Genomic DNA, 26,242 nt, shown 5'->3' with positions numbered 1-26,242 from the left:
ACTTAGTTTGGCTGGGACACCAGATGGCTGACCAGCTAAACCAGATGAACACCTGCTGAGCCAGGCCGGGAGACTATCTAGACCAGATTAAACCAGTGAATGGCATTCTGAACAGACTTCTACTTCTATTTTCATTTTCATCTGCTTTATTGTCTGAAGTTGAAATATTCCACGTCAGACTTTTTGAATTTGGTAGGCTATGTTTTTAGGCACATAATGATTAAGATAATGGTTTGTTTGACGGGAATATTGTTTCGAAAGACGTCCTACTTGGCAAAATCTCGGTCACCTCCATTTCAAATCATCATAGAGCGAGGTTTGAAGGAGACATTTGACCCTGTGCTCTTTACTTTTCTCATGCCCTCTGTCACGACCTCTCGCTGTCAAGCAGACTGACATTAACCGCAAAACAAATAAATAAATAAATAATTAAACAATGAAGCTGCCATGTCAAAACTGCAGGATACATTTACATTCTCTATTGGCATGTGTAATGCTTTTAAAACATGATTAATGAGCTTTCGCAAACCACTGTAATTTTTATTCCACTTGATTTTCAGTTTGCGTGTAATTGCTATTAAACCCAGGGGACGTATAACCATTATATTCACATCAAATAAAACACTATGTTCATGTTCCTCTGTTCCATCTCAAATATCATAAAAATCTATTAAACTGTGTTGCTGTAAATATTTGAATACGAACTATTCAGTATTAAATCATTTATAAAACTGTTGCTGTTTATGCATACATTACCAGGTCCACTGCCATAGTAAGGGATTTAGTTTAAAGATTTAAGTTGTAGTTTAAACGTTTTGTAATGCTTTTATAAAGTAGCAACATGCATTTTGAATAAATAGTTTTAAATCTATCTACACCTCAACTTTATATAGAATGCACATTAATATTCAAAGTGTAGTCACAACTGTATGTTTATCACAATTTTACAGTGGGTTTGAACGTGGCTCAGCCAATCAGAATTCAAAGTCAAAACATTCATTACACTTTACAATAAGGTTCCATTTGTTAACAAGAAATAGCAATGACAAATATTTCTAAAGCATTTATTAAGCATAGTTAATGCTGAATTCAATATTTACGAATACATTATTTCAATTAAAAGTGGTTTAATGGATTATTTAATGGATCTGAGTTTTTATTTACCTAGTTAATTTGTATTACTTAATTAATAAATATGGTATTGTTCGGTAATGTTATTATAATACATTAACTAACATTAAGAGATGAGACCTTATTGTAAAGTGTTACCAAACTATATTCTTTATAATGATATATTAGTCATCAATTACTGACCTATTGCCTTTATTACTCAATAATTTCCACAATCTTTGGAACTTTATGAAAAACAGTGTTTCACATGATGCCTAAATTATTGTAAATAGGAAACTAGAAGGTCCTCTCAAATTTGAATTACAACTAGGAAACCTGAGTTACAGAGAGTAAACTACCTGGCTATTTTGGTCATATACATGTATGTATATCTGTAACCATTTGCTGCATGTTGTACATTTTTACACAGCGAAATGAACATGAGTATGTCCGTTATCAGCCATGTTTCTCTTGAACTCTTGAACAGGAATAAATAGAATCTTCTGACAAGCAAGTAAAGGCAATATATATCCTGCAACCTATGGAATAAAAGACACTGTAGTGCCCATAACTCTAAAAAATAAAATAATAATAAATAAATAAATAAATAAAAAATTGTTTTGACTTTTCCAACAACTGGTTTATACACATCCAAAAAGCAACAGAAATTGCATGTGCATGTCACGCCGGTGACAATTGGATAACCTTTAGCGTGAGAGACGGGCAGAAAGAAAGAGAAAATCACTGCAGGTTTTCGGAACAGCTGGTAGTGTAAAAGCAGTCTGCTACCACCATGGAGGGCACAGACTGAGAAACCCCCCAGGCAGAATAGAACCGCCCCCAAACACACACACACACACACACACACGGCTCCAATCATTGCACAATTCACTCGCTGCCGAGAGTGACAATCCTGACACATACAGAAAGAGAAAAGCTCTTATTGCTTTGCAGCCATCACACACATGGACTGCTTGAATAACCAGACAATAATGAGAGGAGAGCAGTGGAGGTTTATACTGGCATGGAGGGCAACTCATCCAGACTATCCAATGACACATTCCAAACCATCCACTCCCCCCTTCACCCCCTGCTCTTTCCACATATCCATATATCTTTTCAAGGACTAAGAATAACGGAGCGTAATTGTTTTTTACCCACGCTCACGTAAACGCTCCAACCAGGAATAACCACAATAATAGCAGCACGCAACTTCGGCACCAACTCTGGGTCTACTCGTTTTTCGCACACCCACCCCCCTCGAACAAAAGAGAGAGATAAAGTAAGAAAGGTGAATATAAAAAAAAGAGTGATCTGGTGCTGAAGAAGAAGATACAGTATACTCACCCCCTCTCTTTCTCTGTCACTCTATCAGCCCCCGCGTATGAGCGTCTCCTCCTATTTCTCTCGCTCTTCTCCCTTTCTGTGTGCCCTCTCACACACAGCAGCCATACAAAAACACGTTCAGGATCATTTGGGTTTTCATCATTTGTTTCTTCTCTTATTTCTCTCCAGGCTTTTGTACCCCTCCCTTTTGTCCGTGCTGGCCCAAAAAGTGCACACACATCCACACAAAGGGCTGCTCTTCCCTGCAGTCCCCGGTCCCCTTCAGCATCTAGACACTAGGACAACATCAAAGCAACTTGGGGGGAACACTTCAGGGGCCTATTGTCTCCAGTCTGATCGTTTTTTCTCGCCTCCGTCCCCCCCTTCGCTTTTGACGCCACTTGGTACGGTCCAGGCATTCAAGCCAAGCAGCTTTCACACATGCAGGGGAAGCTTGTCTCAGGCAATTGCTGACAAGCTACAAACAAGGCAGCCATCCCCCTTCACTGCACACACACACACACACTCGTGTGTCAACAACTCGCTGAGACTCAAGTCCTCTCTTACCGGACGCTGTTGAGCCCAACCAACATCATTCACGCCCCATATCTCTCTATCCTACTATCTCGAAGTGTGAGCTTCAGCATTGGGGAAGCTACTTTGAAACTGTCTTGGCAAGCAATAACTACAAGTTATGGTTTTGGGGAAAGAAACTACAGAAGCTGCGATATAAAGGGGGGGGGGGGGGGGGGGGGGGGGGGGGGGGGGGTTATATATTTTAAATAAAATGATCAGAATATATTATTAAAACGAGCAGTCCATAAGGATATCAATTAGTTGATAGCATCAAATGTAATATATTAACACAAGGACTGTTAAAGTTAGACCGTTTATGCGATTAATTAAATATGTTGGTATATGTTCATTTTTATATAATGTCATCAATGCATATCCTCCTGGGACCCAAGAATAGACTTTTGTCCACTGTAGTGGGATTGGACATTATATTTTAGTGAATTTCTCTGACATCATACATGTCACATGACACAACCTGGGTGTCCTGTAAAGAGCACATTCAGGAGGACTTATCAGAGATACCAAATGTTTGGAGGTTTCACCATGAAAACAATTTCTCCTTGGTCTTTAAAAATGTCAGACATTAATTTAGTGATCAAATGTAGCAATATGATAAATATGATAATATATTGTAATTACTTGGACAACTTTTTCAAATTGTATTTCATAAAACAACATCTTAGGAAAATGTTAAGGAGTTTCAAATAAAAAAATTACTTTCTGTTACAGAACAGGGCATTGATTTCAAACGTGTCCACTGTAGAGGACATCAGGACTTAAATCATGTTTATCAGGCATTCTGGGAGACACAACAAGTGAATATGGAAATAAATTATACATCAATATTCCTATGAAATATTAGATATTATTATTAAAATGTTGCCAATTATTACTCCAATTATTACACTTCTTTTTTCATTAAATGTTGCTCCAAGAACACATTAATGTGCAAATTAGATACAGTGTAGATACATTGCATTGAATGGGAATATTAATTTATGGCCATTTTACCCACATATTGTAAAAAGTAAAATGGTGTATCAATTTATTCCATTATTTCTTTCATAACATAGTTGAGAATAATCTTTATACAAATTTTGGTTGAAAAAATCCTGAAACCCCAAAATTTATTGGTGATTAAAAAATAAAATGACATGAAATTATATGTATAGGCAAAAACAAAGGGGTTTTTTTTTTCAAACAACTTAGTCCTGGCGTCCACTACAGAGGACATAGCATAACGTATGAATAAAATATTATTTTATATATATGTTTTTTTTTACCATCACAGTGTGATGACATGGAAAAAAACTAAATTCAAAAAACTTTTTTTTTCTGGGTCTCAGGAGGATATATGAAATGTAATACTATAATCTGTGGTGTGGAGCAAAAAAATTATTAAACATTTTAATATGTTTAAAACTGAGAGCACTAAATTAATACAAATTAATATATTTTAAACACTAAACAAATAAACTTAATGTATAAATAAAACACTATTAAAAATAAATGTTCTAAAATGTTTTTTGTTTTTTTGCCGTAATGCCATAGAAGAACCATTTCTGGTTCCATTTCTTTTCAGTGAACAGTTAAAAGAACCTTTTAAAAGAACTATTTTTTCTTAGTGTGAAGAACATTTTCACAATCTGAAGAAACTTTTTCCAGAATAAAGAAACGTTTGTGGAATGGAAAGGTTTCATGGATTTTTCATGAAACCATCAAAGCCAATAAAGAACTTTTTCATTTTTAAGTGTAACAATGTGTTTCACTATAGAAAAAAGGAAAAAACCCGGCTCATTAACCCAGCTCATCATGAATCAGACTTCCTATAACAATATTAAAGATAGAGTGAGACAGTCTAGTAAAGCACAAATGATCATTGCCTCAGTTTGCTTAGTTTCAAGGCTGTGTGCGCAAAATAATGAAACGCTACACAGAACGACCACATGCATGACTGAGAACCAATTCAAATGAATCAGTTTCCTAATCAGTTTAATTAAAATGACTCGTTTGAACCAACTGACTCGTTAAATGAATCAGACCTCCTACACTGCTACTAAAGAGAGAGAGAGATTCTAGTACATTGCGAATGATCATTGCCTCAGTTCGCTTGGATTCAAAGATGCTTGAGTTCCACACGACTACACGACTGAGAACCTTTTTTGTTCGTTTGTTTGTTTGTTTCCTTAAGACTATCAGACTCTAATGTTGTATGACAAAATAACCATATAAAATTCAAACGCTAATGGAATCCCCAAACGGAAAAATAATGACCGTTTTTACACAGGTTTCCTCAAACACTCCCCCATCTGCCATTGGTCAATAAACAGATAGTCCCACCCCAAACTCACACCATTACTTATGCATTATTTATAATTGGCTCTCAATATTCACAATATACACACATCACCTTTAAATGAGTTGCTTTGTTACTTTTAGTTAGATAGTCTCCAACACTGGTGAGTTTACGCAAGTCTAACTTGTGAACATACACGTCAATGGCTTGTTGGGGGGCTCATGGGATACAGGAGCTTTCTCTTTTTTCCTTTCTCTCTTTCTCTCCATCTCTGTTACTCCTAGGGAGTGAAAAAAAAACACAAGAGGGGGACGAGAAAAGTGAGAAGGGAAGGGGGGTAGGGTGGGACGGTATTCGTGCTCTCATCTGGCTTCTATAGCAGTAGGGAGAGAAAGAGAGAAACGGAGGGTCAGGGGCCGCAGAAGTAGAGAGAGAGAGAGAGAGAGAGAGAGAGAGAGAGAGAGAGAGAGAGAGAGAGAGAGAGAGAGAGAGAGAGAGAGAGAGAGAGAGAGAGAGAGAGAGAGAGAGAGAGAGAGAGAGAGAGAGAGAGAGAGAGAGAGAGAGAGAGAGAGAGGGGGGGGGGGAAAAAAGGGTGATGTGAAGGTGGGGGGAGGAGGAGGATTAAGGAACAATGAATCCCAGACCCCAAACTGAGGGGTAAGAGTTCTCAAGTTGTGGGCCGTTAGAATCATGTCTCAATGTGAAGCCCTCATCTTGCTCCGACTCAAAACAAACAGTTCGAAAGTTGCTTGTTTTCAGATACCCACAAAGTGAGATACACTAGAGCAGTGTTTGCCAACCCTTTTTTGCCTTCTGAACGCCCCCCGCTCAGTAAGGCTATGGAATATCGTTAGCATTATCATTAATGATGCTTATCTTCAATAATTTCCTCATTAAAAAGTTTTTGCAAATAAGAAAATAGTACTTTTGAATATGTAATTAAAATGAAGGGCAGTCCAGACTCCAGTCATGTCGGTAGCCTGATGACAGATGTTTATTTTACATGGATAGAGTCGCCTCATTATGAGGCCCGCCATATTGAGATGAGATCACATGACCTGCCAAATATTCCTTGCTTTTTCTCTATAACCACCCTTTTGAAGACACCTGTTCTCACTGCATAAATTAGCCATGACTGACTAATGCATCCATATACCATTAAATAAAATAAAAAAAATGCATTAAAGTGGCCAATATATTACGCTGGAAGTGTCAACCACATAATATGTGTGTAAATCTCATACACAAAATAATAAATAAAACTCTGTCATCATTTACTCACCCTCAAGTCGTTCCAAGCCTGTACTTTCCCTCTGTGGATATTTTAAGAAATGTCTCAGTGTTTTTTAATGGGGCTCCAGTGGTTGTCTTCTTTTGTGTTCTGCAGAAGAAATGGTCACACAGGTTTGGAAACTACATGATGTTGCGTAAATGTTGACAGAATTTTCATTTCTGAGTGAACTATCCCTTTAACAAAGCAAAATGAAAATCTTACCCGCTGGAATCTACTTAAATATCCCCCTGGGCACACTTATCCCAGGTTGGGAATCACTGTAGTAAAAGGACGTGAAAGAGTGAAGAGAAATGAGGGAAAGAAAATAAGCGTGGAAGAGGAGGGGGGTAATAGCTGGGAAGTAGACAGATGTGTCAATCAGAAGCAATTGTAAGCAGATGGACACAAAGACGCCAACAGCCTTCCTCGCAGTTTAACCATACTTTTTACCACCGAGCATTATATTTAAGGTTTAACAAAAACAAATCCATTAAATCATATTTACATATAAAAGGGGGCTACTTTTTTTACAGTGTAAGTTTGGTCACTTGGCAGATTATTGTAGATGTGAAAACAATTATGAAAGTGAAATTTAAAAAAAGTTATAGGAGTTTAAGTTTATGAAAACTTTAAATATAAAAGGATATATTTTTATATTGTACTGTTTGACTCGAAAACTGCAAGAAATTCAAGGCCAAAAATCTGAACATTTTGTGTTTCCAAATTCTAGGTTGATATCTTAAAAATGAGCTTTCAGATTAGATTTTGTTTGGGCGCAGTAACAAACTTTTCCACTAGATGATATCCAGGCTCCATAGAGAGCCTAAGTCCCGCCCCCTCCGCTTCCGGCTCATGGGACCTTGTTTCGGAAAAAATATGTATGGTAGTCAATGGCGAGAGACAACTTATCTTTTTATTCCGTCTGAACTGTGCCCTGAATTACACATATGATGTTTGTCAATTTAAAAGATAATTATGAAAGTCAAGAAAGTCGCAGTTTGTCATAAAACAGAAGAGTTACATTTAGTTTTACGTGAAAATCGCTCAATGAACTACATCTCCCGGGAAGCGAAACAACGAGCGAGATCCGTTGCTCGTGTGTGTGCAGTCTTGTACAAAACACTCAGGCATGACGGCGTAACGTTACGATTATAACGTAAGACTATAGGAAAATGACAGACGTTAGCTTCAGTAAAGTTAGCTTCATTCATTGAGAGAAAATTGTGCGCCTTTTGGGTTTGTAGTCTTTGTAATTACGTATTTTCAAAGTCTTACCTCAACATTTTTACATCAAACTGCGACTTTCTTGACTTTAAAATGTATCTTTTAAATTGACAAACATCATATGTGTAATTCAGGGCACAATTCAAACGAGATCAAAATATTTGTTGTCTCTCGCCATTGACTACCATACAATATTTTTCCGAAATAAGGTCCCATGGCGGTCGACCGGAAGGGGAGGAACTTAGGCTCTCTATTGGTGACTTTTGCTGCGTTCACGCCATATAATAATTACCGTAAATAAAGCTCATTCATTTGATGTCATACACCTGACTTATTGGTCTGCACAGCGGCGCTTCAAACCCAACACAACTAAATCTGCAGTGGTCAGGTGGTACAAGTCGTAGCTCTCAGAAAATTACCAGTTTACACGTTGTAATTACAAGTTCTAGCATGTGAAGCTTTTTTACAGTTCAGAATCGTTACGGTAATTACGACACGGTGTGAACTCACCTTATAAAGACTCTTCCATTTGGTTTGAGGGATCTGAACCATATATTTCCATAATGTTCATACAATTTATGAAGTAGACATCCTATTCAGAAGTATTGACAGTATTTGATATGAATTCAACCTCTAACAAACACATAAAAGACAAGCGGGAAAAAAACATGTGTTATAGCTCGCTACCGCATTACAAATGGTGAATATAACGTTTTTTAACGAATAGGCCTAGCCTATAACGTTTCTAACAATCTTTCATGATTTCAAAACTCACTTAATTTTGATAATTTTTTCAGAAAATAAGACTTAATAATTTTGTCATTTAGCATCTGAAGCCGTCACTGGGATGGTAACTTACCCTTTAAAAAGTTTCTAATGTACCATTTAGTATGTACGTTTGGTACCAATATGTAGGCTACAATTAAGCTACTAATATGCACATTTAGGTACAAAAATGTACTTTTTGAAAGGGTATTGGCCCAGTGACAGATGTTGTACCTTTTTTTCCCCTGAGAGAGTGGAAAACAAAACAAAAATACTGAGGAAGGTTTTTTAGCCGCGTGCACACGAAGAGTTAACGTTTTAACGGCTGGTTGCTGGTGTGGAGACAGGAGGGGGCGGAGCCACGGGACGGGCTTCTTCCATTGAGAATTGAGCTTTCTGTGATTGAGCTGAACTATTCCAGGCCACTGGGGGAGGGTCTCTGTCTCGCATCTACCTTCCTTTGCATGCCATGTTGAAAATGCCTCATTACACATATTTTCTCATAGTCGTTAGTTAATAAATTGCTGTAAATGTGAGAAAACTACCCTTTTGTGGGGTGTACCTTAAAAACAACCGTCAAAAAAAAATTCCTTCCACCCCTATGAGAGTATTCCCAGCATCGATGAATGGTGGTGGATTTATTGCTTGGTATGTGGAAAAAGTATACTGTAGATTATCATAAAGGACCAGGCTATTAAAAGAAACCTTGGAGGTTTGTAATGACTGTGTTTATGATTTCAACAATCTCACCTGCCGTAAACGGCGCTAACAGTCAAAGCAATTAATGTAGTTTATGAAAAGCAAACTGTTTTTTGTTTTGTTTTGAGCCACACTTCTATATCCTGCATGTGTAGGCTACCAACATCTGTTTCACTACTACACTATTGTTCAAATGCTTGGGTCAGCAAGTTTTTTTTTTTTTTTTTTTTTTTTTTTTTGTCAGCAACTGGATGCCAAGAATTGATTAAAAGTGACAGTAAAGACTGTAACACTGAATCAAAAAAATATGTATCACAGTTTCCACAAAAATATTGTGATTATTATTCTATTAAAAAAAACTGTTTTCAACATTGATAACGATAAATGTTTCTTGAGCATCAAATCAGCGAATGATTTCTGAAGGATCATGTGACACTGCGACTGGAGTAATAGTGCTGAAAATTTAGCTTTGAATCACATGAATAAATTACATTTTAAAATATATTAAGATAGAAAACAGTTCTTTGAAATTGTAATAATATTTCACAATATTAATTTTTCCACTGTATTTTTGTTCAAATAAATGCAGCCTTTGTGACTCTGATCATAAGAGACTTCTGGCAAATACATTGAAAATATATATATATTTCAGTCAATTAGAAATGTTCTCCTATAAACAAGTCAGTTTCTAACACCCACATTATGTTAGTCCTAGCGTTAATGTGTTATAAATGAAACCAAACGGGCCAGTTAACAGTGTTCATGGCAAATCTGATTTACTGGACAGAATGAGCTCAAAATGAGGCAGTTTCTAGCTGTCATTCAGACAATCGAGGCAATTGTATCCAATCACATTCCACTGCATTACAGGCCACTGCACATTTGGACAGTGTCCAGACGTCGCTGCGAGACCTCATGCTGGCTGGGATGATCGCTAACATGCCACAGCCTGAAGGAGAAATGCATCAGACACTGGACGGCTCTGGGTGAGGAACACACATGGGATGGCAGACGCATCAGCAGGCGTTCTCCTGCGCGCTACCATAACACGCTGTTTCATTCTGAAGTCAAGGGGGGCAATGCCATGACATATGTCTACGCATATCAGAGGAACCTTGAGAAGGAACGTGCACTGCTTCAAGGAAACACAAGGCAAGAATGTTTCAAGAGCGTTCAAATATTTGGGTTCTTTTTTAAAGAAATGAATACATTTATTCATTAAGGATGCATTAAAATGTAAAGACATTTATAATGTTACAAATGTTGTTTTTAAACTAAAGAATCCAGAAGAAAAATGGTTTCCACACAAATATTAAGCAGCACAGCTGTTTTCAATATTGATGATGCTAATAATAATAAGCAATGTTTCTTGAGCAGCAAATCATCATATTAGAATGATTTCTGAAGGATCATGTGACACTGAAGACTGGAGTAATGATGCTGAAAATTCAGCTTTGAATCTCAGGGATAAATTAGATGTTAACATATATTCAAATGGAAAACAGAATTGTAATAATATTTCACAATATTACAGTTTTTACTGTATTTTTGTCAAATAAATGCAGCATAAGAGAGTTCTTTCAAAATATATATTTTTTTTTTAATTACCGACCCCAAACTTTTGAACAGTACATCATAAATAAAATTCAGATATTGACTGACGCCTGGCTCCTTACAATGCAAAAAAAAAATTACTTTCTCATTTTCTATTATAATATTAAAACACCCTTCAAAACGATAAATGTACTTGAGAGGTAAAACTGCATAAGAAATTAAGACTTACTTTCATGCAAAAAAAATCTTGAATTAAGCTGGCCATTTTTATTGTTTTAAGGATAAATCTAAACTAAATGTATCAAAGTTTGTTCTTAAACCAAGAGAGAGAAAATAGCCAATGCCAATTATCTCAACATCTTCATTCTCAAGTAAATGTAGACTGTTTAAAGACAGAAAATGATTAAAAATGCTAATTGTAATTGCTTTAGTGCTTCTCTGCACTCATCCTCTCTTCTCCATCCTCAAATCCTGCTTTAGGATATTTTATATAGGCCTACAGTATTTAAAAAAAAATGAAGATATTTCCCTTTCATTGTATCCTTGATAAGAGATGATGTAATGACCATTTATGTTCATATTAGACCAGCTCGACCTTCTTTTGACAGAAATGGCAGAAATCTTGCATCAAAGAGCAACTTTTACCATCACACATTTTCCATCTATTAATGTAGTTGAATCCTGGCTGAGGTAATAATGGCTCTCATTCTGAACTGCCGCCACAGAATTACTGCAGATCAGGGGCTGTATTACAGTAACTATATCTTTAGTTAAGATCTAACTCAAATCGCCATAGTAACTGATCAGATAAGAAAGGATGTTTCTGTAATACGGCCTCAGAGGACAAAGTTTCTAGTTTTCACCACTTTAGTTTGGACTTGTGGTGTCAGAAATGGGATAATGGGGTTGGTTATCTCAGCATAATTCCACACTAATATTTAAATAGAACATTTCTCAGCTAAAATGAAACCTTATACACTACTGTACAAAATGGAGGGATTGTTAAATGTTGTTGAAATAAGTCTAATGCTCACATGGATGCATTTATTTGATCAAAAATGCATAATAAACTGTAATATTGTGAAATATTATTACAAATAAAATAACTGTTTTCTATTTGAGTATATTGTCAAATGTAATTTATTCCTGTGATGTCAAAGCTGAATTTTCAGCATCATTACTCCAGTCTTTAGTGTCACATGATCCTTCAGAAATCATTCGAAAATGCTGATTTGCTGCTCAAGAAACATTTATTATTATTATCAATGATTTGCAATAGATTTTTTTTAACAATGTAAGTCTGTACAGTTACATTTGATCAATTCAATGCGTCCTTGCTGAATAAAAGCATTCATTTCTTTATTTTTTTAAAAATCTTATTGACCTCAAATAATCAATTCAATGCATCCTTGCTGAATAATGCATTATGTAGTGCATAATTAGTGCATAATGTATTAGAATAGTGCATTCATTTCTTTCTTTAAAAATAAAAATCTTATTGACCTGAAATAAATTATTCTACAATAGGCTATTCCACTGACATCACATCCTGCTATTGGGGCATGTTGTCACCCTTGACAACATTTTTTTAAATAATAGTCAAAATTATACTGGACAGAAATGGTGGAAATGTTGAATAGCTTTTTTTAAAACAAGACTTTAAGGTGTGTGTGCTCACTCTGAAAGATAATGTGTGACAACTTGCCCCGGCCTCCTTTCTCTAATGTCTCACCATCTCTCTCAGTCGCTCTCTCTCTCCTATACCCCTCGGCTCTAGTGGTGTTTCTAGTAGAGACAGACAGATATGAGACGGAAGGCATGTGGCCCGTTGTGTCCTCATTACGACTTCAGAGCTGTGACGTAACCGTACAGCCAGGAATTCAATCACGTTTTCACTCCCTAGTGATGCTGCCACTGCTTAAGGGGAGCAGGAGAGCGTTCCCAAACGCTACATATGTGTTATTTAAACATTATATAAAGACTACAGAAGTGTAATCACATTATGGCATCTACAGGAGGAGGAAAAGGATGCTCAGTTTTGGAAAGAAAGGATACTGTCCTATCATCAGTTCTTCTCACTATCATCAGAATCAATTATTTAATAACTGCACACTGATTCTTGTTCCAGTGCTTTTTTTGTTGGTTATAATAATAATAGCAACCATAGTGTAAATAATTAAATGTTTGCTTATATTTTCCAGATAGAACATGCATATTGTTGAGCTTTTTGATTCATATAGGATAAAACTGTGTAAAAGCAGTACTGAAGACTGAGCGTCCCCTTGTGGACACTTGGGGAAATGCATTTGGGTAGATGAATAACATCAAGATTTAGGTCCAGACTCTTTACTAATAAACATTCGAAAACTGCTAAACTGTAAAAACAATATATGATCAATAAGTTATGACAACATGTGTGTTTTACATTGCTTTAACTGGTCAAAATAGGTTAAGCAATATTAAACTTAGTTATACAAGATTCAACTCTTTTTTTTAAGTCAGTCTAATGTAATTTAAGTTGAAATGACTTAAACATCCAAGTTGATTGTACTCAAAAATTTAAGGCAGCAACTTTTTTTTTACAGTGAATTTCACAAATAATTACAAACAATAGAACATTATAAACCCGAACTTTTAAAGTAGAAAGACTTTAAATAGTTACAATTCGATTAAATTTTTTTTTACAGTGTATTCATATTTTTCCATATTTTTCCACATCACAACACCTGTAGTTAGATGCAATAAACGTAAAAGATGCAATTGCATTCAACTGTTGATGGAAAGTATTTGCATCTCTATTTTTAACTAACAAAAGCACAAGCAAAACAAGCATATTACCATATGGAGTCAATGCAATCTTGCTTCCTCAGGGACCGGTTTACTTCCTATCTTTTGAAAGGGCACACTTGAATGAATTATTCCATGAAAATAGCTAAACTGTGTTAGATTATCTTGGATAAAAAATGAAGTTATACCAGCCCTATGGAAAGGTTTCCAGAAACGAGATGATGACAAGAAATCACCAAAAACTGTCAACGCAACGCATTCACAACACCACCCTTTATATATAAAACTCTCACAGGCCTATAGCAAGTTGAGATGGACTGATGTGAAGAGTGAATTTGAGCTTTCTGATAAGCTATAATCTGAAATCACTCTAATGTGACTCCATTAAAATACAATTTGAGACCCGGATCTGACCCAGCGTGTGGGCCATAAGTCAACATACAATATTCATATTCAGGGGATAAAGATTAAAGAAAATCACATAACCCTTGGGATATTACTTATTACAATAGTAAGCGTGTAAGAAACGGACCTTTCTAATTTTGCAAGTATAGAAAATGGCTGACTTTAGGACCTGGTGACTTCAGGATTTGGGTTGGGTGTCTTTTTATTTCTCAATTCCCAAGTCTATTTCATATTGACCTCCACCAACATTCTGCATGAAATAAAAAAAAGCCAAGTGAAAAATGTTTAGAATGTCAAAACAGTCCAGATCATCCCAGTGTGGTTATTAAGACCAGGTTCCACTTAGGTTCTACATGAAGGTTCCAATTAGAACCTAAGTGGAACCTTTTACTTTGAATTTCCAACCATCAATGGAACAAAGAAGCTAAATATGCTAATACGGGAAATATGCTAATACGGGACAGTCTGTCAGTGGTCGTGGGCGGAGCATGAGCAGTATGACATCATATTGCTCAGAAAATCCAAACGGCTTGATAATTGGGAGTGTTTAGGCTTTTTTAGGATTAAAAGGATTTGAGTGAATGGATTTTTTTTCATTGTATGGTGGTTGTGTCCACACACTGCAAAGACACATTTATATGCAAACACCACATAAAAGTGAATTTTGCATCCGATGACCCCTTTAAATCACAGTATTACCAGGCTATGACACAGCCATGCCACTGCTCTCCAAGACATTACATCTGACTCGTGTTATGTCCTGGCAGGGCCAGTGTAATATTTTGGTAACCCTAGGCATTTAATGAGCCTGGTTGCAATAAGACAGTCATCTTAAGATTCCCAAGAGTCGTCCATTTATAACACTGACAGGTGTTGCATGAAATTCGCCCTTTTACTTCAGCTGGTAGGTAAAGAGTCTGAAGAATTGACATCTGCTGGGGCTATCTTGCCTGGTTAGCGCGTTGTATTAACATCTAGAAGAAAAAAAAAATCTGTATGTACACTAGTTCAAAAGTTTGAGGTCGGTACGATTTTTAATGTTTTTCAAAGAAGTCTCTTATGCTCACCAAGGCTGCATTTGTTCGATTAAAAATACAGCAAAGTTAAATTGTCATTTATTCCTGTGATGTCAAAGCTGAATTTGAAAAAAGAACAGCATTTATAAAAATAAAATAAAAAAACGGAAATCTTTTGTTACATTATAAACGTCTTTACTGTCAATTTAATGCATCCTTGCTGAATAAAAGTATTAATTTCTTTCTTCAAAAATCATTCAAAATAAATGGGCCTGATTGAGAACGCCATCAACTTATGACCTTTAATTCATAGGGGTATTCATTAATGTTTTATGTCAGTCTCTCTCTGGCAGACTGTGATGGTAAAAATAAAATAGGCCTTTTAATGATCAGGTCACATCTATAGGTTTTATTTTCAGCGCAAATGGATGTAAGACGATAGGTCACTGCTGAGGTCACAGAGTGCCCTTTTTATGCATTTATTAGAGGATGTCTTTAAAAGTAGATTAGTGTGTGTGTGTGTGTGTGTGTGAGTGAGAGAGAGTGAGTGAGTGTAAAGAGCAAGAAAACATAGAGGCCATAGTGAAAAAAATCTATGAGAAGTGATTAAATCTATGAGAAATTAACATCTGGTACCTGAACGTGAGCATATTAATCTTTATTGGAGCAGGTCGGTTCATTCGGCGGCCATCTTGGTTGGCTATTTTCTATGCATGCAAGACCAGCTCCAATGTACTTTATGGGGGGGAAAACAGAAATGTCCAAAACATTGAAAAAATTTGGTTTCTTTACCTTATATCACACTGAAAAACTCATTATATTTGTTCATTTGTTTAAGCGAGAGCTTATGCTAGTAAAAAAAATAAAAAAATAAAAAACAGGTGAAGCCTCTTTCAGAAAGGCTCTTAAAAAGCTGTCAAATTGATTTACCCCAAACAATTTTCTTCTAGTGATCTAGAAGCCCATTTCCACCACATAAGAAAAAAATCAGGCTTTGGTAAATCATACGTATGGCATACTTAGTCATAATTATGGGATTGCAGTCAAAATTATGAGATAAAAAGCAGAAATTATGACTTTCTATGTCATAATTGACTTGTCATAGTTTCAACTTTTTACCACTTAATTGAATTAGTATGTCATATTTATGACTAAGTCTGTCATAATTCTGAATTTATCTCACAATTTCAACTTATGTCATAATTTTGACTTTTTATGTCATAAGATTTAGCAAAAAAAAATTTATTTTTATTTTACGCCAACACACGAAATTTTAGGTGTGTATACAAATCTTTAGAATCCAATCTGACAGACATTCTGAAAATCAGAGAAAGCTGTTTTATGTGATGTGTTCCAGAACCGTATCTATGACATCACATGCTCAAGACGAAGAGAAGGAATGAAAGACCCCAGCAGACGGCTCAGGCTTAGACGCGGTGTCCTCAGTCTGGAGCTGTCGTCTTTCTCTTCCTTGCCTCTCATGCTCTGTTCCCAGGAGCTCTGACAGTTGACACTTCAGCTGATCACACAGGGCAGAAAGGCTGGTCTTCTCCTCCTCTAGAGTCTAGACACAGCACATAGAAAATTCAATACATTTAAACATGAATAAATTGACTTTTGTAGTTCCAGAAGACAATATGAGTAGTGCTGGCCTGTGCAAAAGTCAGTGGCACAACGCTAGGCTGCTGTGGGTGTTGCTATGGTGTTCTGTGAGGGTGCTTGAATTTTCTGGGTGGTTGCTTTTGAAATTTTGGACTATCGCCTCTTATATAATATATTGCTCATTGTAAAAAATGATATGATCAATTAGTCATGGCAACATATTATGTTTTTTACATTACCTCATGCAATTATTTTAAACAAATTAAACTTATATTTGATTATTTTTTTCAGTTATTCAGTTTAATGTAATTTGAAATGATTTGAAAAATGTAAAAAAAACTTAAGGCAGCAACTGAACTTAAGTTTTTTTATTGAAATAGTTTTTTTTTTTTTTACAGCGTAGTTCATGTTAACTAATGCGATAACTAATGATAACAAATGAGACCTTATTGTAAATTGTTATCATAACTTATAATAATAATTAAGTTCAGCAGCAAGAAACATCTCACTGATCAAATCAATCCGCTCTGCCTCTTACCCTGCTGATGAGCTGGCTCCTTTCGTCCACCAGGGCGGCGCTGTGCTCTCTAAGCACCTCCGGGTCCTGTCGGCACACGTCTCTCCCCTCCGCTGTCTCATGCATCAGCTCCATTATCTCCTCCTGCCACTGTTGCACCTCTGTCAACATCAAGTTCCATTCCTCTTCCTCCTCCTCCTCTTCTTCTTCATCACCAACATTACCTTAGGGATGCACCACCCCTTTCTTCTCATTTTTCAAGGGCAATTCAATGATGTCCTCTGCAGCTGAGCTGTATCCCCTCCCTGTCCCAGATGACGCATCCAGCCCGATCTCATGAAAGTGCGTATCTATACCACGAATTAAATTTTTTCGTGTCATTTATACGCCAAAAGTAGTTTTTGCGTGTTTATGATACGCAGTTTTTCGCGTGCATATGATACGCATTATTTAGCGTGTAATACGCACGCACTCCCCATCCCTAATCCTACCCAAGAGATTACAGTGCGTAGCATATGCACGCAAAAACCATTTTTGGCGTATAAATAGCACGATAAATTAAATTCGTGGTATAGATACGCACGTTCATGAGATCGTGTTGGACGCATCTCTTTCAAAAAGTTTATTTTTGGGTGAACTATCCCTTTAACTCATGCAGTTACCTTATATTGCCCAATGCCCTCTACTTTGTTAAGTAAGCATGCTGTAATTACATGTAAGTGCATGTACAGTAAAATAAAGTCCAACCGAAATATGTATGAATAATCACCAGTTGTATTATTCCTACCTTCTTAGAGACCTGGCGACAGCGGTCAGGTTAATGAGGGGCAAAGGCGACCTCTCAGCTGAAGACAGTCCTAACCTAAAATGAATACTAGTTATAGTTGACCAAAAAAAGAAGAAATTGCTGTCATTATTTACTCACCTTCATGTCGTTCCAAATTTTTTTCTTCTATGGAACTCAAAAGAAGATATTTTGAAAAATGTCTCTGTGACATGGTGGGCAAATGAGGACTAATCCTTTAAGGAAAGTAAATGTGCCATTTTGAAAAGGACAATTGAGTCTCTACCTTTAAATACATTTAAAACATGTTAAACTAAATGTTTGGGGTTGGTAAGATTTTTTTTGAAAGAGAATTGTATTTATCCTAGAATAATTTTTGATGAATCATGTAACATTAAAGACTTCATGAGTAATGGCTGCTGAAAATGAAGCTTTCAGCCATCATAGAAATAAATTACATATTAAAATTTCAAATGGTAAATGGTAGAGTACATTGTTTTATAACTCGTCCTAACATGCAACTTGATAAGTTACAGTAAATACACTGAAAATGTATAACACTCAAGTTTGTTGTTCAGTTAGTTCACACAGATATCACCATGGCAGAAAACACTATCGCATGCTCAAATGTTGTATTTTTCAGCTGAGAGAAAACTAGATGAAAACACACTGATTGACATGAAAAGCCTAAGTGTAAGGGGCCTCTAATGAGGCATGTCATTAACACAACCAAAAGCCACATCAGAGTGTCTTCAAACTAAGTGGTAAGGCGATTCAAAGCTATTTTAGTATGGCTTTTATGTGGCATACTGGCATTGCATCTTTACCAGACAAAACAGAGGCTGGTGAACGTCTGGGTGCCTGACTGGTTGTTAACGCTCCTGGTCGCTCTTGAGCTCTAAAAGGAGAAGACAAGATTCTAATATTGCTTTTTGATGAATAATCAATTTGCATTGGCATCTGGGACACAGGATATTTTATTTGCTTAATTGCTTTAACACCTTCAAGATATTTAGAGTATCATAATATCTATCCAGAACTTCATAGAGTTCAGGTTTGTCTTAAAGGGATACTCCACCCAAAAAATGAAAATTCTGTCATCATTTACTCACCCTCAAGTTGTTGCAAACCTGTATGAGTTTCTTTCTTCTGCTGAACACAAAGGAAGATATTTTGAAGAACGATTGGAACCAAACGGTTGTTTGGCACCATTGACTTCCATAGTAGAAAAAAAAAAAATACTATAGAAGTCAATGGTGCCAAAGTTCCAATCGTTCTTCAAAATATCTTCCTTTGTGTTCAGCAGAAGAAAGAAACTCATACAGGTTTGCAACAACTTGAGGGTGAGTAAATGATGACAGAATTTTCATTTTTGGGTGGAGTATCCCTTTAAAGCATATTAAAAACACCACATAGACATATAAACAACATTAAAAACTTGATTTTCTCACAGGGGGACTTTAACAGTAACAACACAGCTTTTGTGTTCCACCGAAGAAAGAAAGTCATTGAGGTTTGAAACAACATAAGGGTGAGTAAATAATGACAGAGGTTTTATATTTGGGTTTTATAACTATTCCTTTAAATAAGCTAGGTTTTTTTGTGTGTTACTGACAGGTTAATAATGACATGGTATACTGTGCACTTTGGTTCCTCTTTCTTTCGTTTGTAGCGGATTTCGTTCCAGTACTCCTCCAGCTTTATGCTGAGGTTATGCATGATCTTCCTGTATAAAATAGTGCCTTTCCATCAAAGTAGCCCAAGGGCATCATTTGGGCTAAATGCCGGTAGAGTGATAAACAGCGTTTGTTCACCTCACCTGTATTTATCGGTGTCATCAAAGTCTTGTTTGTTGTGCGTGGGCTGAAGGAAATTGCACTCTATAACACCAATAACTCCCACACCTTTTCTTTCAGCCTGTTATAAAAGCAAACCACAGCTTTTAGTATTGAATTGATGGGTAAAGGAAGCAGAAGAAACATGCAATAATTTGTGGTTACCTTACATTGGCAGCTCACTTTCACGTACGGCTTTATCAGCCTGTTCTTATGATACATCATAATCCCCTAATGCTCTTTGCTTTTGGTGTTGTGATGAAGGTGATGATGTTATATGTGTGCACTCCAAAAAACAATCTATTTTGTAAAGACACAAGGAATGACGGCATGTAGTTGTACTGCACAATATAAGCCAGACTCTTGGATATCAGCTGGCTCTTCACTCTTTACCCTCGAATAATGATTTGCATGAGAGGCTTCAGATATAAGATGCTACAGTATGCCTACATTACAAAAACATAAAGAATCAATCATGCACCTAAACCATCTTTTTTTCAACTCCTCCCTTCCAATTGACATATTTACCTCTTTAGAGTTCTTGCTATTTATAGAATTGCATTCCACATTATTGTGAGATGTGCTATGCTCACCTGTAATGAATATTCACTTTCTGGAGTCACATTCCTGATCAGAATGTCATATTTATCTGTGTCAAAGTCAAATTCAGTGTCACCAATTGTGGTCCTTAAAAACACATAATTTATACATTAGAGTACAAAAGTTCGAGGTCGGTAGGATTTTTACAAATGTTTTTGAAAGAAGTCTCTAAGGCTCACCAAGGCTGCATTTATTTTATCAAAAATACAGTAAGGCAGTAATATTGTGAAATATTATTATTGCAATTCAAATTGTTTTCTATTTTAATATATATATTTTTTAAACGTATTCCTGTGATGCAAAGCTGAATTTTCAGCTCCATTACTCCAGTCTTCAGTGTCACATGATCCTTCAGAAATCATTCTAATATGCTGATTTGCTGCACTTCTTCTTATTATCAATGTGGAAAACAGTTGTGCTGCTTGATTTTTAATGCAAACCATGAGGCAATATTTCAGGATACTTCAAAAGAAAGTTCAAAAGAACAGCATTTATTTAAAGTAAAAATCTGTTGAATCCTTATAAAAGTCTTTACTGCCACTTCTGGTTGATTTAATGTGTCCTTGCTGAATAAAAGTATTAATTTTTTATTTTTTTACTCATATTGACCTAAACTTTTGAACGATAGTGTACATCAGATCATCACGGGTGATGGTCTGGATACACCCTTTATGCATGTATCCAGTGAGAGGGGCGGAGCTTACGTGCGACGGTTCCGGGTGATGATGCGTGTTCCTGTCTGTCCAGCAGCGCTGATGGCGTGGGGCTCTGGCTGCGAACAGATCTCTCTCTGAGCTGAAAAGAGAGTGTGTGAAGATCCGGCTCCATCCTCCACGTTGGTTAAGGCTATGTTTACACGGAAACGATCTGAAGAGAAAACGCAAAAGTGGCGTTGCGTTATCACTTTTTATTCTGCGTTTAGACGAGCGTTATGGTTGGGAAATCCGCGTGCATATGGTGACGCAAAAGTGTGTGAAATTCGATGTAGTATGCACTCCAGGCAGCTAGGTGGCAATGTGAAGCACTGCCACACAACAACACCAATATCTTAGAATATTTTGTACAAATGCTGAAAAGACTCTTGTATGTTTTTCAGAGCTGCTAGGGCAACTTGAAGGTCCGACCTATGGAAATAATCTGACATGTTAGGTTGTTATTTTCCTGTACTGGCCCATGCATGTGACGTAAACGCGTACGCGACGAGAGCCACCGTGAGCAGATTTGCGTTTTTACCGTTTAGACGGGAACACGACGGTGGAGCGTTTTTAAGATTTCCACTCTGGAGGGTGGTTTCACTTTTTTGCGTTTTTAAGCCCCCAAAACGCCGTTGCCGTGTAAACGAAAGGCACATCCGATAAAATATTTTTACGTTTTCACCCGGAATCGTTCTCGTGTAAACGGGGCCTAAATCAAGCGTCAGATGTCAAGAGTTCAGTGTATGTCAAAGCTTAGGAAATGCATGCATATAACATACAAATTGGGTTACACTTTATTTCAATTGTCCATTTTAGACATATAAGTAACTTTGCAAATACATGTCAACAAACTCGCATTAGAGTATTAGTAGTCTGTTAGGTTAGAGGTTAGGTGTTAGGGTTCAGGTTAGTCTCGCGTAGCCAGACCTTCAGACTGACGGCTGAAGGTCTGGAATTCATAGCAGCTTTCTTTGGCCAAGGCCCGCCCATAGGGCCGTTTGACCGACATGTCAAACAACCAATTACAGTTTGTTTCGTTCAGCGTCACGTTTCGGGGCGTGGAAATGTCCCCACAACAACAGACCGGCGTGCAACAAGTCAGTCAGCATAGAAAAACTTCAAGAGTCTATGCCGTGAACCTCGCATACTTTTGAGAATCCTACGTTTAGCTGATCTTGATAAATGCTCATTGTCACTCATGTAAACACAACAGTTTTTGTTCCGCAATCACACGTCTGCGCTTTGTTTCCCGGCGGACCGAAAATAAACGCGACACTCGCGCCCCCCGGAAATCCGATAAAATTCAACCAATCAGATGACGACTTCGACATTCCTGAAGTGTTTCCAGTTAAGTGTACCATATGCATCAGACGTTTAGCCAACGTTCCGTGGGCGTGACGTCTGAGGCTGAGACTAGGGTTCAGGTTAGCAGAATAAGATGACAAAATTAGTTGCAAAGTTACTTATAGTCAGTAGAATGTCTGTTGGGGAGCATCAAAATAAAGTGTCAGCAGATATTAAGCAGACAGTCTACTAATACTCTAATGACTGTTAGTTGACATGTAGTCGCAATTGTGAGTAGAATGTCTAAAGTGGACCATCGAAAGTGTAACCACAAAAAAAACCTTTGCACTATCTGTAATAAAATTGAAAGCAATGCTGAAGAAGAGTACCGGTTATGTCCATCACATCTAAACGTGATCATGGCCACCAAGACTCGCTGAGCTCCGATGGCCTCGAGGTAAGACTGGGACTGGAGTCCCACACTCATTGTGTCTCGGGTCTTCGTGAAAACATTGGCATCTTTTCCCAGACGCATGGACCCTGATTTAAACCCATTGCTGTAAACACCGACTGGAATGTGAAATTTCGCTGCTTTCTTCTCGCTGAAACCAAAGCTTAAAAACATCAGGAAAATGTGTTAATATTATATATACACAAATGTTCAAAATTTCCAATAAATTGTGTTTTACACTTTCGAACAACATTCCAATCAGCCAATCAGATTTGAGAGACAAGTTTAGGGTTTATGTCAAGTTTAGGCTTACAACCAGGGTCAGGTGCTTCTACATCACCTCTCATTTCCCTCTGATTTTAGGGATACGTTATGGGTAGAGTTAGGTTTAGGGGTAGGGATAGGGTTAGAACTACATTTTCGGGCAGATCTGTTGTTCCAGGGACAACAAAATATTGACTGACCCAGGAAATCAGCATATTAGAATGGTTTCTGAAGGATCATGTGACACTGAAGACTGGAGTCATGATGCTGAAAATTCAGCTTTGCCATCACAGGATTAAATTACATTTTAAAATATATTCAAATAGAAAAGTTACTTTAAATTGTAAAAGAAAAAAGAAAAAGACTGTTTTTACTGTATTTTTTATCAATTAATTGCAGCCTTGATGAGCGTAAGAGACTGATCAAAACTTAATAGATCACCTGGTCAAAAGTTTACAGCTCCATTCATTCGCAACTCTATGGCAAGATAAGTATAGTAATTACAAGAAGCCAATTAGGTGTTGTTAATTGTTCTGGCTTTGGGCCCTATGCTCAGTGTTGGTTTAATGTTATAGGCTTTTAGTGCTAATGACATAAGACCACTGTGAATCCCTTGAATTAAGTGACTAAGAGTTCTTGATTCTCTTGCAATTATAGCAACCAGTAATTACAAGTCCATTTCACACACTTTTCACTTGCTGTACTTAAAATGAATAATAAATTAGCTTAAGTGACTGGACAGGCATGCTGTTGTGCTTTGTACCTGAGCATCTTGTGCAGTCTGGCTCTGGTCAAACCCTCCCCATTATCCATAAAAGAGAGGCAGTCTGAGTCTAGTCATCTGATGCGTGTCCTGTGACAGTCTGGCACGAACATCTGGCTCGACTCGTAAGCATGAAAGTATCTGCAACACAATTCACTTTTCACGAAATAGGCCTAGTATTCGATCAAAACATGAGCATCTGATGCAGTGTTGCCAATTTAGCGAGATTTAGCGCTAGATTTCCCCACAAAAAAAGCTACTAGCCACAAATGTTGCGACTTTTTTTTACTCCTGGGCTGTGTTTGAATTCGTCCCCTAAACCCTCCTTCACTATTCAGTATGTATCAGTCCACTAATATAGTCCACTTGAAGGAGTATTGCCCTATTTAAGAGTATTATTAGGGGCGATTTTGGACATAACCCTACTGTAAATCACCAAAGGATATCATACTCGTTCCGACGTCTGACAGAAAATATGTAAATAACAACATCTTTATCAATCATTCGGCAATATTAATAATATAATACATGTGAGCACGGTTTGGGGCTGTCAGTAAAGTGCCTATTGGCGCATAACATTTTTGAGAAGGCTTTTTCCATTGAAAAATAGTTGGCAACACTAATGAACTGTTTTATATGTTATCATAATGAGGTCTGCCAACATTTCAACATGTTGTCTCTGTTTTAACAAATAAGTCGACAAAAGAGTGATTTAGACAAAAGAACTCACCAATTAGTTCAGCTGAATGGCCAGATGTGGCTTGTGGAATTAGCATGAAGAAATTTTGGACTGATCTACTTAAAGAAAATAGGGTGTTGATAAGGAAAAAAGTAGCATGCTAAAGGATTGCGTTTTGAAAGCAGCATATAGCAAATTATGCATATTATCATATCAATTAGGCCTACTATTTAAATATATTTTTTTAATTATGGATATTGTCAATACAATTTTTTTTTTAAGGTAGAAAGTTATAATCAATTATTATTCAAATATTTTGACATTCTTAAAAATAAAAATAGGCTATGTATTGCTAATAAAACAAAAAAGGTCAAAATTACTGCATTTTTTTCACCTTTTTGAATCCAACAATCATCTATATAGATCATCATAGGCAAATCTATATTGCAGGAAGATCTGTGTTAGATATTGAAGAAAGCTGCTGAGAAGGGTTTGTTAACTAACTATAACTTGCTGTGTCCAGATATTGCGAACACTCTGCTCTTACACTCCTTCACATATTGTTGTGAGCAATAAATGCTGGTATGAATGTGTAACCACTAACCGGACACATCTTTATTTATGTCTTGGAAATGCGACTTATTTCAGCAGGTGCTTTAAATGCTAATATATATTATGTAATATACATGGCGAAGATGTTGGATATTATATAACTTTTTACTTTAACTTCACTACATTTGACAGACAAATATTGTACTTTTTACTCCACTACATTTCTATCAAGGTCCTTGAGAAGAAAGTTGTCAGTCAGGGGATGATTTGGGTGCAGGGGTTGCATTTTGGTTGGAAATGAAAGTCGGGTTGACGTTGGTTTCAATCACAATATAACGTCTGTCCAACGTTGGAGATTAACGTCAATATGATGTTGGATTCTGACATCAACCTGATTTTCATTTTCAACGTTGGGTTTGGTCTTCTAAATGCGAATTTTGTCATTGTTTTGGAGCACACTAGCTTATAGATAACAGTAAGGCTAACATATGTACTAAATGCCAAAAAACTTTAAATAGGGCACTATTTGAGGGAACAGCCATTTGGGTGTCCGGAACCATTGTGGATGTTATTGAGTGCACTTATTCAATCTCACATTCAATTCCACTACTGGAACTGTGTTCTAAAAATAAATTTGATATTGATATGAGGGTAGGCAGGCATAGATTTAAAGGCATAAGGTACTGTAAGTATTACATAAAACAATAACAAAACAATGCATTGACATTTACTTTTTACTTCTGATACTACTTTTAAAAACGAGTACTTCTGTACTTTTACTTAAGTAAAATCTTTACTTTGTTGTGTACTTTGTCCACCTCTGGATATTCTCTTCCAAACCAGTACTTTTCCCCATGGATTTTAAGAGAAAGGAATACAACTAGGTGAGAAAGATCATGGAATTTTATTTATTTCACTTATTTTTGCAAACTTTTCCAGATTCATGAAATTATTATTTATATGTACAACATTCATCAATTTTAACATAAAAAGATGACAAGTTACAATCCACTGAGTACAATTAATTTTTAATTTAGGATTAATTGATGTAGTTGACATTGTATTTGCATTTTGCATCATTAAATATTTAACATACGGTACCCAAGCGGATATTCTAAACTATTGATCTTCAACTTAAGACCACATAAATCCTGCCATATGGATTTTTTTTGAGCACAATATTTT

At 36.6% G+C, this 26,242-nt stretch overlaps 2 protein-coding genes across 3 annotated transcripts in view; both read right to left on the bottom strand.

Annotated features, from left to right (window-relative positions):
* Positions 1 to 2,816, bottom strand: part of bcl9 (BCL9 transcription coactivator) — a 127,003-nt gene extending 124,187 nt beyond the window's left edge. The window contains exon 1 of one of the 2 annotated variants that reach the window (XM_056251319.1): positions 2,458 to 2,816. The gene's annotated coding sequence lies outside the window, so the exon portion shown is untranslated. The remainder of the gene's footprint in view (positions 1 to 2,457) is intronic. The other variant, XM_056251317.1, reaches the window with a different exon arrangement.
* Positions 2,817 to 16,412: 13,596 nt separating this feature from the next.
* Positions 16,413 to 23,939, bottom strand: morc3b (MORC family CW-type zinc finger 3b). The gene is given in 12 exon segments (XM_056251290.1): positions 16,413 to 16,595; positions 17,172 to 17,374; positions 18,762 to 18,832; positions 19,580 to 19,660; positions 19,754 to 19,851; positions 19,935 to 20,032; positions 20,080 to 20,215; positions 20,363 to 20,456; positions 21,074 to 21,144; positions 21,146 to 21,215; positions 22,738 to 22,962; positions 23,827 to 23,939. Coding segments are annotated over 12 exon segments (1,443 nt in total).
* Between the last annotated feature and the right edge of the window lie 2,303 nt (positions 23,940 to 26,242).

The sequence above is a fragment of the Rhinichthys klamathensis genome, unplaced genomic scaffold, assembly GCF_029890125.1.
Source record: "Rhinichthys klamathensis goyatoka isolate OS25496 unplaced genomic scaffold, OSU_Roscu_1.1 h1tg000081l_1, whole genome shotgun sequence".
Lineage (NCBI taxonomy): Eukaryota > Metazoa > Chordata > Actinopteri > Cypriniformes > Leuciscidae > Rhinichthys > Rhinichthys klamathensis.
This window is presented reverse-complemented; position numbering and strand designations above follow the sequence as displayed.